At 39.9% G+C, this 17,786-nt stretch overlaps 1 protein-coding gene across 2 annotated transcripts; it reads right to left on the reverse strand.

The window, feature by feature from the left end:
* Positions 1–315: 315 nt before the first annotated feature.
* DBF4 (DBF4 zinc finger) lies at positions 316–17,691 on the reverse strand. 2 transcript variants are annotated; one of them, XM_035129733.2, is made up of 13 exons: positions 17,487–17,691; positions 17,036–17,129; positions 14,293–14,468; positions 12,014–12,208; positions 11,165–11,215; positions 10,595–10,664; positions 10,173–10,249; positions 8,750–8,780; positions 8,493–8,535; positions 7,082–7,213; positions 5,544–5,649; positions 3,709–3,827; positions 316–1,846 (listed from the first exon to the last, which is right to left on the reverse strand). In XM_035129733.2, the coding sequence occupies exons 2-13, from the start codon at positions 17,079–17,081 to the stop codon at positions 823–825; spliced, it is 2,070 nt and encodes a 689-aa protein (XP_034985624.2). In that variant the 5' UTR covers positions 17,082–17,129; positions 17,487–17,691; the 3' UTR covers positions 316–822. The 2 variants fall into 2 exon arrangements, with proteins under 2 accessions (XP_034985624.2, XP_060136765.1); XM_060280782.1 differs by lacking the exon at positions 17,487–17,691 and adding an exon at positions 17,256–17,275.
* Between the last annotated feature and the right edge of the window lie 95 nt (positions 17,692–17,786).

The raw sequence follows: 17,786 nt of genomic DNA on the forward strand, positions 1-17,786 counted from the left end.
ATGAGCTGCTCAGCTTTTAGGGTTTTTTAAAAGAGGTCTTAGTGGACCTTGGGAAACATCCATGGCAACTCATCCTTCCTGTAAGTAACTGTAATGCAGCAACAACTTATTGACCTTACAGAATAGGGTCTCCTAGAATCTTGTTACTTGCCACAGCATGTAAGCCAGGCATCCCCAAACTCGGTCCTACAGATGTTTTGGGACTACAATTCCCACCATCCCTGACCACTGGTCCTGTTGGCTAGGGATGATGGGAGTTGTAGTCTGAAAACATCTGGAGGGCCAAGTTTGGGGAGCCCAGCTTACTGCTCTTACTCACAGGGCAGCAGAAAAGGGGGGCTTTTTGATGGTGTACAGGGGTACAGCCCAGCTGGTGAAAACAGCAGGTAGTGGAGATGTCAGCTCCTTGCTATCTGCTGCCCCTTTGGTTCCAATTTGACCTTGCCCTACCCACCCCCAGTATGTGGGCCCTGACAAGATTAACCTAGAGGGAATGTGACCTTCAGTTAAAAAAAATATTGTCTACCCCTAATGCATAGAATTTCATTGTTGTCACAGTAAGAAATGTATTTGCCATTTCTAAAGAATAAGGACTGGCCAACACTTCCAAGTGTAAACTCCTTTAGAAAGGCAAGCATGTGTTACAGTGTCATCCACTCCATGCCTTTTTATATACATACACAACTTGTAATAATATGAACATAAGGGTTTAATGCAAGAATCATCACTATATAGTTTATTATAGAAACCAAAAAAATTCCACAAATATCATCTTTCAGTTTCCACATTTATTCAAAACTCATCGTTTTAAATAAAGCAGCATTAAAATCCAATAAATGGTGACGAAGAGGCAGAGGTAGAAAACAAAGACCACAAAGCATCTGTATGCTGGTCTTCCCATGTGTCTTTCATTAAATTTGAATCTTTGTTCTCTTGTATGCTTGAGAAACCCCCAAAATCAGAATTTGCTTCGCTGGTCTGAAATAACTGCAACAGTGCTTGTGTTGATGAGCTTTGTACATTTTTTGTTTCTTCTGGAACAGGTAGTTCATCAGTCTGATGTAAACACAACTCCATTTTTTGTTTCTGATTTCCGCTTTTATTTCTTCCTATGGAATGCATGGCTTTTCTGCTGAGTTTTATTGGTGAGCTTTGTATATTAATGTCCGTCAACTCATTGGGCTCTTTGTTTGAGGGACTAATCAATGGCTTTTCTGGCTCTAGAAGGACTGTGAGTTCTTTTGGAAAACAGTTGCTCTCCACCCTAAGGTCAATTGCCGAACGAGTGTCTACCTTCTTCAGACATTTTGCTGGCAGAAGAACTGTATGGTTCAATTTTCGTTTTGGCTTTGATATGTTTTGCCTTTCACTAAACTCAGAGCCTGGAATCCGAGCATGTAGTGAGTTTAAATTTGTTGATAATCCTTGTAAATTCTGTCTTGAAATAGGCTCATAGTGTTCATAAATTTCAGGCAAGTTTTTTGTGCATTGTTTACTTTCTTTCTGGGGAGGAAGATGTACCAAGTTGGTTGATAAAGCAATCTCTGATAAATTTGAAGCTTTGGGCATTTTACCACTTTCAGTATTGCCACTGACTTTTCTTGATGCTTCTGAAGAACAGATGGTGTGATAGGAATAAACAGAACATGAAGATTCTGAGGTAGAATTTTTGTGTGCAGATTTAGGATACATTTCCAGGTGTTGAGAACCTTCATTCAGCACCTGTGTTGTAATGCTTTTCCTAGAATACCACCTCAGTGAACTGTCTTGCCTCTTCAACCGCTCTTTCAGCTCTTCTGTTTTTGTTCCGATGAGAGGAGCAAATTGTCCAACACTACACTTCCGCCTAAAATCGAGGAAGTTACACATGTCAAAATGCAAAAAGAATTTTCAAATAAGACATGAAAATTACTTACTAGTATTAAATCATAAATAACATGGGCCAGTTGTGAAATGGTTACATGAGGTTTTACAATCTGGCACAAATTTGGGGACCCGAGGAAAGGAACCGTTATGCTTAGAGACCATCAAAGTGAGAAAATATGTGGTACACACACTCTTGGTCTATAAGGAGATGTCAAGATGCACATATAATCTGCCAAATCCTATTCTGTGTTTAACAATGGCAGTGGCATTCTTGACTCGGTGGCCACTGTCAATCTATACGTATAGCTCTGCCTGTCTTTTGCCTAGTGATCCTTCAAAGCATCACTGGGGTGGGGGGTGAGGAGAGAGAACCTATCATTGGAATCTCTACTTCTGTCTCCCCCTGGACTCCTTAATCCAAAGACAGTAGCCCTCTTTGGGCATTCTAAATGGAAGTTGGAAAAATGGGATGGAGAAGGTAGAAATGGGTACACATGTGTTAGTGTCACCCATCCACTCCACTGTGCTGCCATTCTGGTCATCTATGAGTTGGCAGGTGACTGTCTAAAATTGAGTACTTGTGGAGATCCCTTGTGCGTTTTAGAACCCTGGAAAATCAAGGTTCTAAAATGCACAGGAAGCCTTCATGAGCACAGGAGGCCTGGTGCTTCAGATGCTCACCCTCCAACTTGTAGGCAGTGACTGGAACAGCAATGCAGGGGCGGGAAGCAAGCTAGACCAGGCAGGACTAGAAAATTAATCCACGCTGCCTCCCTACCTCCATGTGCTTACAGTACTAAACTTGTTTAGAATGCCTGAAGAGGCCTAAGAGCAGTTGGGAATCTCACTGAGCAGCAAAGCAAGAAGCTAAGAAGAATGTATTTGACATAGTTATTTCTTTTGGACCTGAGAGCCCAGAAGAAGCAAGTGCAAAGGTGGATTCTGGTGTTTGCCTTCCCATTGTTAAGAAGAGTCGAAGCAGTCTTTGCCCTCTCCTTTGGAGCCTTTCAAGTTCAAAAGGAAGTGGCAGTCATGGAAGCCAGGAGGAGGCAGATCAGGGAGATGCCATTGAGAGGATGGCGGAGAGTAAGGGAGAGGCAGACATACGGTATTTTGTTTTATGTCAGTTCATCCCATATTATTTTACTTCCCCTCTGACTGCTAGAAAATTTCTCTCAGTGCATTCATTCTCACAGCACTTGGAGACCATCATATGCAAGACACAGGGGTTTAAAGATAGCTTTAAAAGTGCCAAGGATACAGCTAGATTCCTTGTAAGAGAGATGACCTGATGAGCTGTCAGCATAGTTTTTGGAAACTGCAGAAACAGGTTATATAGTATATAGCAATTCTTATACATATTATTGTATCAGTAATCCAGATCTTTCACCAGGTGGTACTGCCTAATTGTCAGAAAGCACGTCATCTGTAGGTGAAAAATGCTGCTTATGGTTCTACCAAGCCCTGTTCTTTACAGACAGAGCCTTCAAAAGAGATGAATACACATTCTTTTGTGGTGCCTGTAGAAACTACTTTACACAATAGCATCGGAATGGCTGTTTTACTCTTTGGGGCCAAAAGATAGTGGGTTAGCTGAAGTCAGTGTGAAAGCCTCACCAAATAAAGTCATTACTGTATTGCTGATCACTTCAAAACTGGATCTGTCAGTGGTCAAGACCTATATTAATTTTCTAAATCAGCTCTGAAAGCATAGTGACTTGTGAGGAAACCTCTGAATCATGGCAGGGGAGAGGAAGGTACACAAAATAACCTACATTTATTTTTGAAAAGTTAGATGAAAATAAAAATTATTTGACAATAAGAAGTTATAAAATTGTTTACCTTTTAATTTTTGGTGTACTCAACTCTACAAAGTTACAAGAAAACTTGGAAATAATGTCATCCACAACTTGATAGTGAGAACTTTGAGCAAAGTTCTGGTGTTGCTCAGTTTCAACATGCTGAAATTAGGGGGAGAAAATGTATCAACAGCATTCCTAAATAAAATGTTTATATATAAATGATTGATACTTTTTACAAGAATGAAGTCTTAAAACCACCATAAAGACCCAGTTCAGATTATAATATCTTGGCTTAATAAACCAATATATGTGTGAGCCTCTTGCTTTGCATACAGAGAGCACTTTTGAGGCACAAGTAATCAAACCAAGAATACTCTAATTAACCATAGCTTTCCTTTTTATCTGAACCAGGGAACTATGGTTACCAGTTTTGGAATAAGCCAGGATAGTAAACTATGCAAAAGGCTTGGCTTATTAAGCATTTATTGGTTTATTATGACTGTTTAAATGCAACCACAATCTACAATTATCCTTTTCTGATACCTGATGACCCTACAAAATAGTTTTCAAGTTATAAGAAACTGACTTCAAACATTACTAGAATATATAAAAGATAAATGTAACATGTAAGCTTACATATTTTTATTTACTGTGATATGCCTGATTGTGTATGCTCCATGACTAGGAAGTCCTTATCTACAGGCCATTCCAACCTCATTATGGAAGCTACCAGTCCCTGTCTGCAGACCTTTCGCTATCTGGATTAAAATATGCTCCTCAAGAATATAGGATGCTGGCTATTCTTGCTCTAATATATCCAACTGTACTACCCATCCACCTGTAGGGCATTGGCAGCCAAAGCTGCTAAAAATGAGACAGCCTTCCTTGAAACTTCGCTCTATAGCCAAATCACATATTCCCTAACTGCATATGCTGCTGTCTATGCAATAAATACCCACAAACAGAGAGACAAAAGCTACATCTTGGCTGTGACTTCTGGAAGACCAACTCCCTGCTTTGCCAGCCTTTTTTCACCTGGGATGGCAGGGCCCTGGTTGACTCTAGCTACCAAAGCTGAGGCTGCTGAACAGACTTTTGGATTGGGATGTTGTTTAGGTGTTTTTATTGGAGTGTTTTGTTGCTGTTATCAATATTTTCTATTTTTAGACCTGTTTATGATTTATGTGGAATGTGCTGTTTGATTGTATACGTTTTGATGTGTTTTATTTATGACTACTTTTGTTATGTTTGTGATTATGTAAATCCTTTCATGTTAAAAACTGCCTTGAGTATGGTTTTAAATATGGAAAGGCAGCATACAAATAAAAAGATGATGGTACTAAGTTTTACTGATGCACCTTTGGGAGGGTTGCTCATTTTGTGCAAGTCTAATCCTAATATAACCTGTCTAAAAAAATAATAATCTTCCCTTAGAAAAGAACAGCATCCACTGATTCTAAAACAAATATAAGAATATATAATATACACACGCACAGCCCTGTTGAAGCTCCTATGCTTAATTTAGCAACAGTAGCAATGCTATTGACTAACCTACCCATGGGAAGTACAACTTATTTAACATTACTTTACAGGAGTTTTAATACCTGGTGATTTAGTCCCTTCCAAAACATAAGCTGTGTTTCATAAAATATTGAAGGAATTCAGTTTCATCCAAAATGAGAAAGAACCTATGTCATTACAACCTTTATATCAGCTCTTTAAAATATTTCTATGAATGGGTCAAATACATATGAATACTGTTTTAGAGAAAAACGTTTAATAAAAAATACGATCTCTCCTCAAATATCTGGAAGTAATTTAGGTATATCCATCACTTGTAAACAAGCCACAATTATTTAGTTAATATATGCTTACTATTTGAAGGTCATCATACTTCTTCAGACAACATTCACAGTACCCTTTTCTCTTTTTATGTTTTGCAGGAAGCTGAACTGGCCCTTTGTCATTATTTGCTGGATTTCTGTTCATGAAAAAGAGAAAAATTATCTTACTCATATATTCTATAAGCAAAATCATCAAGAGCACAACTCAGGGATTCACAATAACTTTTTTTCATAGGAACTAGGACTTTCAATCCAACTATGATAGCACAATATTACTTGCAGCATTTTGATTCAAAGTAACCAGCTGCATAAATATGGCCCTAGAACGTCATAATGATTTAAAGATTTTAATATACTGTTGAACTACATACCAACCCTGTGGAACTTGACAGGGAGATATGGATACTCAGTGGCTAAACATTTAGCACTGGAAGGTCTCTCCCTGCCCCCTGCATTATACAATGTATGGAAGACATGACCCAGCTAGCTACTTATAAGAAAACACAACCTCCCAATCTTTCCATTCCTGTTGAGCCACCTTTGCAAAAGAGCACACATTCTCTTTCTGATTCTAGCTAGTGTGATTTTTCTCCTGCCCATCTCTTCTTTTCTTCAGCTAGTTCCCCTGCCTTTTGGCTCAAGCTTCTTCCCTCATCCACCTGTTCTCACAGATTCCTGCATACTCTGCACCCTTTCTTCAGCCACCATATTTTCTTTGGCCTCACTGTCCCCTGGTTTGCTTCCTCTTTCTGCTCAGCTTCTTGTCAAGCTTCCTGTCCTCCATACATGGGTTCTTCAATCCCAAACAGAACTAACAGTGTAGTTTTTCTCAGGGTAGTTTTTCTTTATTTATAAAATTTATAAACTTCTTTTCACCACTTTAGCATATCTGGATATTTGAGCAGAAAACAAGTATAAATGACTCATGCATCCACTCTTTCGCTGTGATAACCAGAGGCAGACTTATAGAATCCAGACTCAACTAGCAGTGTCTAACTGCTAACATATAAACTGAGCCTTTAAAAATCCATTAAATCAAAGCAGCTTGTCTAAAGGTGATGGGGGCTCACTAACAACTAACTAGTAGGCACGGTAAGGTAAAGGTAAATGGACCCCTGACCATTAGGTCCAGTCGTGACCGACTCTGGGGTTGCACGCTCATCTCGCATTATTGGCCGAGGGAGCCGGCGTATAGCTTCCAGGTCATGTGGCCAGCATGACAAAGCCGCTTCTGGCAAACCAGAGCAGCACATGGAAACGCCGTTTACCTTCCCGCTATAGTGATTCCTATTTATCTACTTGCATTTTGATGTGCTTTCGAACTGTTAGGTTGGCAGGAGCTGGGACCAAGCAACGGGAGCTCACCCCGTCACAGGGATTCGAACCGCCGACCTTCTGATCAGCAAGCCCTAGGCTCAGTGGTTTAGCCCACAGCGCCACCTGGGCACGGTAGATTAACCCAATATAGGGCATGCTTATAAACTGATCTTGAATTCTGTATAAAAATCCAAACTTGCTTCCATCCTCTTTAGCCCTTTACCAAATTTTGGCACATCCCTCTTCAATTACCTTTGTTTATTCTCAATTTGCTTATGAGCAATTATATTCTTCTTTTCTGTTTCAAATGGACTGTAAGGTTTTGGATTGGAATAGTTGAGAACAGGAAAGCTGGACAGTTGCAAGTAAAAAGGTCTGTAGCGTCTACATGAGAAAAAATAAGAGCTATTTCAGGTTTATTGAATATACAAAAAAGCAATAAATATGTTTAAAAATCGTTTTTCAGTAGTTCTTGCTTGCAGTGTGTTATCTGTGATGTATGCCACACACTGCTATAGCAATGTTGACACTCTATTATTCTTTGCTATATAAACTCTGTACCTCCCTTTTATAGGGTTCAAGCCACATATAAACTTGTTCTTTTACTCAGGTTTGTGCTTTGCAATAAATCACCTACTGTGCCCTCCAACTTCTCCATTCTCCACCTCCCTGTAGAAAAATAACCCAGTATGATAAATACTTTGATTTAAAAATTGGCAATGTGTTTTTCTCTATCTATATACGGTACATAAATTTTGCACCACGGGTAGGGAACATCCAGCCAGTGGCGCAGGAAGTTATTTCCCCTTTGAATATGATGTCAGATGTGGGGGAAGCAGAAATGCAGCTGTAAATGCACTCCCAATTGTGCACTGCCAAGGAAAAGCAGGCTTCAGCTCTCCAGCTGGATTAGCTGCAGGGGAGAGAGTTCACTATGAGAAATGCATGGTGTCAATCCCTGAGGAACTGACTGCACAGGGCTTGCACAGTGCTTCATGAAGGGGTTGTCAAGTACCCAACAGTCAGCCCACCTGTCTATCATCTTATATCGTAATGATGCCAGGTGACTGGCAAGAGAGTTGTTCTGCCCACTACTCAAAGCTGACCCATGGGAGTGTGGCCAGATAAGGCCACCAAATTTGTGCTTCCTTAGCATAATGCAGATTTTGGGTCAAACTACTAGAGAAGAAGAGACAAAGTTGAAGTTTTTGAAGAGCTGGTTACATTTCAAAGATCAAAGTACCAGTTTCTATGAAGGTGTACATGCCTGGATTCTAAAACATCTAACAGAAAAAAGGAGTAAGAAACAGTGCTTTTCATTAAAAACAAACAAACTAATAAATCCAAGGTATTTTGCTATTGTGAATATTACAAGCTGTTGGAAGTACAGACTGTTGCCTAAATACATGTCATGCTACTGAAAACATTTGATATTAAGGCTGCATTCCTATATACAGTTATCTGGGAGTAAATCCTATTGAACTCCTACAATTGCACTATAAGAAACCAATTGATAGTTCCAGCATATTAGAGCTTTGCATTGTTTTCCAGCAGATTATATTGTCATTGCATCAAATGTTGTCATCAACCTCCAAGAAGAAAGCAGATGGTTTGGAGGACATGTGTTGAATAGAATATCAATTCATTTGAAAATAACACTTACCGTCTTCTGTCTTCTACCTTCAGAAAAGGATTTTTCAGTTTATCTGTTCAAAAGAATGTTTTAAAAAACTTTATTATTACCAGATTATATGAACATTCCTATTTCTGACACAAGTAACAAATAGCTTATGGAAAATTATGCTATTCTGTAGATTAATAACCTTGCCTAGAATAAACGATCAAGATGTTTCTTTTTAAACAATCAATATTTTTATATTTTGTAAAATAACAAGTCTTATTCATGTCTTGAATACTTACTTTTTGTTTTCTGATCAATTGACTCTTTTTCCTGTTAAAAAGAAATTATTATTATAGTTTATTCATTCGATTTATTCAAATGTGCATGTTTTATAGTTGATTTTGTGATGTAGGAGACCAGAGCAGTGGACTAGCAACCAACCAATCAACGGGAAGTATAGGTTTGTTTTTTTTACAAAACTGATGAACTGTACTTTAAGACAAGTCACATCTTGTCTACTTTTATAGTTATGTATGTAGTTCTAAGAGATTTTAAAAGACATAAGCAGAACATAGAAAGGCCTACAGCTAGGGGGAATGTGTGCAACGAGGTTAAAAGAATTCTCTTCCCTGCATATTTTTTTCAAAAAGAAGCAAAACGAAAAAAGCAAGTCTCTCTCCTTCCTACCTGTAGCTAGCTATTCAGCAATCAAATGATCCCCTTAACAATACAGAAACAAGTTGGCTACTTAATATATTATACTACAGTATTTGCCTAACTAACCCAGTAGAGTCTACTCTCCTGGGCTTTTCACATCACTTGCTACCTGAGTCTTTGAGCACAGCAGCAGAAATATAGTTCTCTAATATTCAGTTTCTTGGGCATGCTAAATTTAGTTTGTTAACAGTTTCTAGTTGTTGTTTTTTTTAATGTAAACAAGGTAAGAGGAATTTGTGCTACTGAGTTGTAATTCCTTAAAGTATTTTCAAATAACTATTTTTTTAAAAAGAAAGAATTCATTTAATATAATATTTAAATCACAATAAGTGCTTTAGTGAACTTTTTAATTAATCAAATAGTTCAGATACTTTGCCTATTGGTCAAAACATCTGATATATTCACATAGTATGTAAAATTAACATGGCAAGCTTTAGTTTTGTTTAGTAAAGTCAAACATGCATGTTAAATAGTATTCCAACAGATGGAAGAAATCAGTTGGCAATCCTATAATATGTAAGTTCTACTGAACTCAGTGGGATTTACATCTTAATAGAAATATTCATAGGATTGCATTATGCATTTCCAGATCCACCACCCCCCCCAAACAAAATGTTGATCACTAATAGGCTAGCAAAGTTGGGGGAGGGAAAGCTGTCTCTCCAGGTTATAGATACTACCAGACTCCTTCCTTCACAAGGGCAACTAGGTTTTCTTCTCTTCCTCCACCACTAAGGCCCATTCATTGCTCTCATTTCAGGATAAGGTGCTCACCCTCCTCCTCTCCTGGACCATGATCATAACAAAACCAAGTGGAAACCCAAAATTTTCTGGTACAATACACAAATGAGTAAACCATTATGCTACTTAGCTGATGATAATAATTTGTCTATAATCCATAAAGTATATATTTTTAAAGATCTACCTTAAATATTTAAGGTGTTGGTTTTATTATATCTAACCTGTTATTATTTTTTCTCTGGAATTAGGAAGGTGTAGACTTACCGCATATTTGATTTCAGTGCTTGATTTCTTGATCAGAGAGATATCTTTTTTCTTCTGCTCAATATACTTCTTAATATCTATTATCAGGAAGAAAAGATTATCAAAATTATTACAGTGGTACCTTGCTGGATGAATGCCCTGCTAGACAAATTTTTCGCTAGACGAATGGATTTTGCGATCGGAGGTTGCCTCGCAAGACGAATTCGTTTTGTGAAAAATTCGTCTAGCGAATCGCGGTTTCCCACAGGAATGCATTGAAATTCAATTAATGCGTTCCTATGGGCAAAAATATTTTTTTCAATGCATTCTTATGGGATTTGCAAGACGAATTTTTCGCAAAACGAATTTGTCTTGCAAGGCACCACTGTATTTGAAATTATCTTATTCTAAAAAAATTGAAAATTCCTTGAAAAAATACTTACCATCAACATGAAGTATTTTCACTCCCCAACTCAAGGCATTGGACAAAATACTACCAGAGGGGATTAATTCCTGAAAGACACATATTTATAATACTTCCATTAACTAAAATATTTTTATATTCATGTGTATGAATATGCCAGCATCACTTGGGAGTGTTGCATGCACATTTTCACACTGTGCAAAGACCCATTAAAGCTGCATAAGCAAAATTAGCCAAAATGGATATTACAAAAGTTGCATCGCTGAAAAACCCATTTCACAACTTTTAGAGTCAGAATGCTTTACTTTTTGAAAACATTTCAGAGAGTTGCAAGTAAGAAAACACATAGAAGCAGACAGTGCAGGGCAGCTGTAGATCTGAGTTCCCAGCAGCAGTGGCTGCTGTTTAACCAGGACAGAGTGCTAGAGAAGTAAAGGCAATGCAGGCACACCAGCTAAGCCAATCCAGCACTCCTGCTGTTGCGTTCAAGCAACCCTGACCTCACCACTGCCCTGCCTTGGTAAGCAACAGCAATGATGCTACCAGGAATCCTACTCCTGCCAGCTTGGAGTCACCTTATTATACATACCTGCTCTTTTATTGCTTTTTCAACTAAAGATTTTCCTCTACTCATGCGTACCTATTTATAAGAAAGAAAGAAAATACAGAACATTTGTGTTCATCACTAGAAGTCTTGCATAATGAAATGTTTAAGGCATAAGGCGAAGCGCGCAGAACGCTTCTGCGCATGCAGCAAAACTCAGAAATCCACTCTTGCGGGTTTGCTGCATTCGCAAGCCGAAAAGACGCAACATGAACCTAACGCAACATGAGGTATGACTGTACAGTTACTGATGTGATTGCACTTTTATATTGCATATTTATTGCATTTATATATTGTCTTGATATATCTTATGAGAGGATTATAAATATTTCAATAAATAAAACTGCATGAAAGGAGTGCTGCAGTACTGAATTATCAGAATTGGTAGGGGATTTAAATCTTTCAATTTCACGATTCTATGAAATAAGTAGCTACATCACATTCTTCTCTGCATTTGTGGATTTTTTTGGTCTATTCATCTAAACCTAGGTCGAGCCATTAATATAACATTCTTAAGTAATGAATATAAAAAGGTTCAGCACAAATATGCCCACTATTGCTGCAGTTTGTTTGGGTAATGAGCTGTTTGAAAAGACAGTGTATTATTACTAATGTAAATATTCTGGATAAAATTTCTGAAACATTCCTATTTATATATTTAAAAAAGTAGACTTAAGTAAAGCAACAGACTTCATGGTTGTGTATTTTAAAAACTACATCCTGACTTAACACAAATTAGAACAGGTTAATGGTTCCATAACCTATATCATTTTCATCAAGCCATTCTTTGCTTGAGGCAACATCTACAGGGAAGGAGGCAGGAATGGGACTTACTGTGTCCACTAGCTTGAATGAACTTCCATCATGCCTGTCTCTTCTGCTGCTTGGATGAGGCGAACTGTTTCCACCATTATATACAGAGTCTGGGCTCGGGACTGGAGATATTTGTCCAAGAGTTTGAGCGAATTTTGCTTCCTTTTTATTAGAGATCAAATAGCTAATATCTTTGCTCAGGAATCCTTCCACTTTCTATATATAAATAAAAAAGTATTCTTTCAGAACTTGGTATAAACCTTACCAAACATTGTAGCACTTCATTACCAGTTTAACATACAATTCCCCCTTCGCACAAAGCTGAGTGCTTTCCCCAGAGCACAATCCACACTGCTGTAAGCTGTGTCTGAAAAGACACAGCCGAAAGGATGGTGCATGATCACAATAGGTTTTTTACACCTGGAAAAAGGCCAGTCCACTAATTCATATGATTAAGCACATGAAAGTTAATAGAATTTTATCAAATAGAACTGGGTTTAGATTCAGGAGTGTTTCACAGAGATAAATAAATCAGCCACTTGCAAGCTCTCTTGGCTTATTATGAGAAGGGGGAACTAATGGTATCCAGCACTGTATCCAATGTACCAAACTGGCCCCAGAACGTCATTAAAACAATTATTATTCTGAAAGAGACTCCAGGGATTCATACAAGCACCACCAATAGTTAACTACGATTTATTTTACAGGGAATTGTGAAGATAATAAAAGCTACAATAAATTATTATTATTAATTTAAGTGCAATTCATGTACATGGTGTTTTACAAATAATAGGTATGACAGGTTCCTGTTGCAAGAGGATTATGATCTAAAACAGACACCAGAAATAATAGAGTAAGGGGGTGAAATGGAGGCACTAACAGGTAAGGGAGGAGTATGTGGTTATTTTTATTATCAGTAAAGGTAAAGGGACCCCTGACCATTAGGTCCAGTCGTGACCGACTCCGGGGGTTGCGGCGCTCATCTCGCTCTATTGGCCGAGGAAGCCGGCGTACAGCTTCCAGGTCATGTGGCCAGCATGACTAAGCTGCTTCTGGTGAACCAGAGCAGCACACAGAAATGCCGTTTACCTTCCTGCTGGAGCGGTACCTATTTATCTACTTGCACTTTGACGTCCTTTCAAACTGCTAGTTTGGCAGGAGCAGAGACCGAGCAATGGGAGTCACCCCGTCATGGGGATTTGAACTGCCGACCTTCTGATCGGCAAGCCCTAGGCTCTGTGGTTTAACCCACAGCGCCATCCCGACTTTATTATCAGTACTTTAGCTTAATTACAGTAAGGTATAGGGACTGGGGTAGAGAGTTTGTTTTAAAGGCTTCCTGGAAAAAACAGGTTTTGAAACACCAAAAGGAAATAAAGGAGGTGGAGATATATATGGGTATAGGGAACCGCAAGGGGAAAGGACAGAGCCACAGCAGGCAGCAAAAAACATTTGGACAGCCAAGATGATAGAACTAGTTGAACAAAGGACACTATAAGAATAATGTGTTGGGAAATAAACATACAAAGTTAAGGAGGAGGAAGGCCACAAAGAGTTCTAAAAATGAGGAGAAGCTTGTACATGATGTGAGGACAGTAAGTAAAGGATTAAAGCGGAGGGTGAACTGCTCAAAGCGATGAAAGGTGCAGATTTTGGTAGTAGAGTACTATATTGATGTTAGAATATGAAGGCAAGGCATCAGAGGACCAGAGAAGTCTGCAGTAATCCAGGTGAGATATGAGCAGGGCACAAACAAAGGTGAAGGAGCATAAAAGGAGAGTTGTATTTCTGACAACAGACTGAATTTGAGATTGAAAGGAGGAAAGAACAATCAAAGGGAAAAGGCTTCATGCCTAATCTTCAGGGTGAATGGTGAAACTATGGATAGTAAGCATGAAGAAAGAAATGAGGACTTGGGAGGAAAGTTGAGAAGTTTGGTCCAACTCAACTTAATACTGAAGCAAAAATGAGCCAGGATTATAAAGCACTTTGTAAGTTAAGGACTTTAGAAATTATGATCTTCATAACAGTCTGTTATGCAACCAACAATAGTTATATGACCGCTCCTTTATACATTGATTGTTTCCAATTCACAAACATTTTATGTGTAATCTTCATTTACCGGTACAGTATATTATTACATAGTTGGTGAGACTACACACATACATTCAAGAGTGAATTACTAATTATTAGGGCTGGAAGCTTGGGAAGCTTCTAGGCATATAGACTGATTTTGAAGGCTCCCCTCTTGCAGGAGGACCTAATTTTTCAGATTAAAAAAAAAACAGAAACAGACTTACCCCTCCCAGTTCTTTAAGATCTTTTGCTATTTTCTCAGAGAGGACATTGGATGGAATATCAAGGTAAAACACCTTCCCAGTAAGTGGTTTGCATTTTAGTTTATCTGATTTTGTGGAATCTTTCTTCACATTTTTCAGGGGAGGTTTGGTACTTTCTGTTCTTCCTTGCATATCACCTATAATAAAAAGAAAAGAGAATTTGATAACCCTAGGGGTTTTTTAAAAAGAGGTTTTAGAAGGGTTTGTGGGCAAATCATCCTGGATAAGTAAAGCCATATTTCTAATATATAAATAAAAGTATATTTGAACTTGTCAAGACTATACAATCCCTCTCCTCACCACACAAGGTCAGATCAACAGCACATACCCCTCCTTCATAATATTATTTATAATGCAGTGACTGAACTGGTAGAACCTGATAGTACAGTCCTAGGATATAGTGAACATCTCCATCTGCTATGTTCTGATGGCAGAAGGGTGCTCCATTGCCAGAGGCCTTTGACAAGGCAGTGGAAATTGTTGAAGAGTTAATGCCTAACTGGCAATAGCCAGAGTAGAATCGCAAAATGAGAAGCTATGGGGATAGGCCAGCCATGGATCTGATGGACCCTAAGCTTGCCCATTCTTCAAAGAAAGGCTCAATTTGGGTTTCTCAGCTATGCCAGCCTGGAGCTATTACAGCAACAAAAAGAAGAGAGAAACTCCATCACCACATTGTACCCTGACCAGCCTGAGTTGACAGGGCTTCAGATGCAGAAGTCAATCTGCTACTGGCATCTGGCTCTTGAGTACATGTAGATATTGCGTTCAAATATATGTGATACTATCTGGTCCAGGAGGAGCTACTCTTAAACAAGACACTGTACAGTGGTGCCTCGCTTAACGAATGCCCTGCTTAACAAAATTTTCGCTTAACGAAAGGTTTTTTCTAGCGGAGGTTGCCTCGCTAGACGAATTCATTTTCATCTAGTGAATCGCGGTTTCCCATAGGAATGCATTGAAATTCAATTAATGCATTCCTATGGGCAAAAAAAAATCAAAAAAAATCAATGCATTCCTATGGGATTCGCTAGACGAATTTTTTCATAATAAGAAAAGACCCGTGGAACGAATTAAATTCGTCTAGCGAGGCACCACTGTATTTGTGTTTGAGAGAGCAGCTGAACAGGCCCTACATCCTTTACAAGTGAATGTTGCACAATGATCTCAACTGGAAGTGAGCCTCCTAATTTTATATGTCTACTTATACATGGGGTAGATGGGACATGGAAAACTCTGATCCTAAACCTCCACTGCCTTGTGGCATATATTTGGGAGGAGAAAAGGCTAAGGAGTAAACCCAACAAAAATCCACAAGACAGTTGGATGGCACCTACTTCTGGCAACTCCTGCAGCCCAGCTGGTGCCAAACATATTGCTCTGCTTTTCCTTGGACAAGGAATGAGGTCATGAGGGGTCTTGTTCTGGGCAGCCCAGGAGCTCCATACAAACTGCTCAGGCTTGCGCCCCAGGGAGGTCACTTTGCCTGCTATCGCAGTGGTTTGACTTAATCCCCAGAAGCGCACTCCATTGTTTCTCGAGACAGATGGATGCCAACAACTTATGAACATATCTTAGTGATTTCAGAGAAAGACATTCGAAGTAAATTTACTAGGATTGCAGTCCTAAGCCAAGAACACATCCCACTGAAATAAGATTTGGTTTCAAGTGGATGTGTTTCATATCAGAGTTAAAATATAGGACAACACTCTTACACAAACACATATGCAGTCAGTTTTACTTTCACTTACAGATCCCAAACCTTCAAAAGTCTTGAATAAGTTCCTCATTAGAGCATTTTTAAAAAACTGGCTATAGGATGAGTTTTTATACCCCAGCAGTACAGGAAACAAAAAGTCCAATCTCTATGCCAGGCAAACTACAACTTTACAAGCAAACTAGCTGCTTACCTTTTGAACAATAAGCATAATGTTTAGCATAATTCTCAAAAAGCCCACAACAGCTTGCAGTGCAAAGCAGTTATACACACATTTAGAGTAAGTGAAACACAAGTTAAGTAAAATCAAACATAGCACATTAAGATACTGTAGGAAACCACCCCAATCTGGTTTATTTACACATATATACAACCTGAGACAACAATAGAAGGGTTCACAGTATTAACACTCCAAAAAGTTCTTGCTTCTTCCAAAGCTACAGCACTTGGATTCAAGCAGAAATCAAGCATGGCTCAATCTCAGGCTTCCTAGCTAAGCCCCCCCACTCCCGGTCAAATTATAAAAATACAAAAGATATCTAGATCTCATCAATCTCCTCCTCCAAGAAAATTTTGCCTCTCTAGATTTCCAAAGAAAATGGGAGCAGATTTGAACTGAGATTCTGCCAAAGAGCTTTATCATCTTTTTTTTCTTTTCTTTTGTGTTGCGTGGGGCAGGGGTTGGCAGGGAGAAGAAACAACTCTCTTTTTTTGTCAGAACCTCCTTTCTGGAACAAATCTGTGAAGGGGCTGAAGGTTTTTAGAAGAAATCCCTGTTTTAGAAGGCAGCCCTGTGTAGGAAAGTTTTTAATGTTTCCTGTTTTATCGTGTTTTTTAAAATTCTGCTGGGAGCCACCCAGAGTGGCTGGGGAAACCCAGCCAGATGGCCGGAGTATAAAATAAACTATTTATTATTATTATTTTATTATTATTATTATTATTAAAGCACACTCCTTAGCGGACTAAAGGAAAGTCCTGTCAACTTACAGGGGAGCTGTCCTTTGCTGCTGCTCTTCAAACCACTTGGTTTCATTTTCCTGGGAAGTCACATCTTACCCATCTCGCCTCTAACGGTTACGACCTGCGAGGCAAAAAGAGCAGCGCACAGAAATTACAACCACATTTTAAAAGAACAACAACCCGAAAAGCTCTTTAAAGGTGGTGGGCGGAGACCCCGAGTCTTACAGCCTCTCCCCCAAAACCTCACCCTGGTTATTTCCCCTCGCGTTGCCTTCTCCCCTCCCCGCCTGGGGGGCAGCGCCTGGTGTCCAGCGCCCGCTTCCCCTGCGCCCCCTTTCCGCGCCTCCGCCTCCTCCCCCCTCCCCCGCCGAAGGACGGTTGGCGTTTGAAATGTGCGTTCCCGCCGCGCGAGCCGCCTCCCCCCACCCTCACCCGCCGCCGCCTCGCGCCCGACTTGCCGCCGCCGCCTCCTGCTCACCCCAACGTGGCGGGGCCCATGGCGCCGGGGACGGGGACGGGAGCCGCTCAGTGTTTCCGCGAGTCGGCCATCGAGCTAGCTGTCGCTCGCAGTTTCCCGCCTCTGCCCAGCAGGGCCTACCAGCAGCTCCCGAGGCCGGCCTCGGCTCTCTCGTTGGCCTGAAGGGCCGCCCGTGCCGGGAAGCGGAGGCGGAGGCGCCACCAACCAGCGAGGAGGCTCCCTCCCCTCGGAGGCCGGCTCTGCGCGCTGCCTGGGTGGGGTGGGAGTTAGCAGGGGGCGGCGCCTCCTCCTGGAGGCCTC

Source organism: Zootoca vivipara, chromosome 12, assembly GCF_963506605.1.
Source record: "Zootoca vivipara chromosome 12, rZooViv1.1, whole genome shotgun sequence".
Classification (NCBI taxonomy): domain Eukaryota; kingdom Metazoa; phylum Chordata; class Lepidosauria; order Squamata; family Lacertidae; genus Zootoca; species Zootoca vivipara.

What these genes read in the sequence shown, in the direction of transcription:
- DBF4 (XM_035129733.2), bottom strand. Translation starts at nt 17,081, where the DNA reads ATGAAACCAAGTGGTTTGAAGAGCAGCAGCAAAGGACAGCTCCCCT. An exon ending in CAGCAAAGGACAGCTCCCCT is followed by an intron (nt 14,469 to 17,035) that starts GTAAGTTGACAG and finishes TTTTTATTATAG; the next exon opens with GTGATATGCAAGGAAGAACA. An exon ending in CATTCAAGCTAGTGGACACA is followed by an intron (nt 11,216 to 12,013) that starts GTAAGTCCCATT and finishes TCTTATAAATAG; the next exon opens with GTACGCATGAGTAGAGGAAA.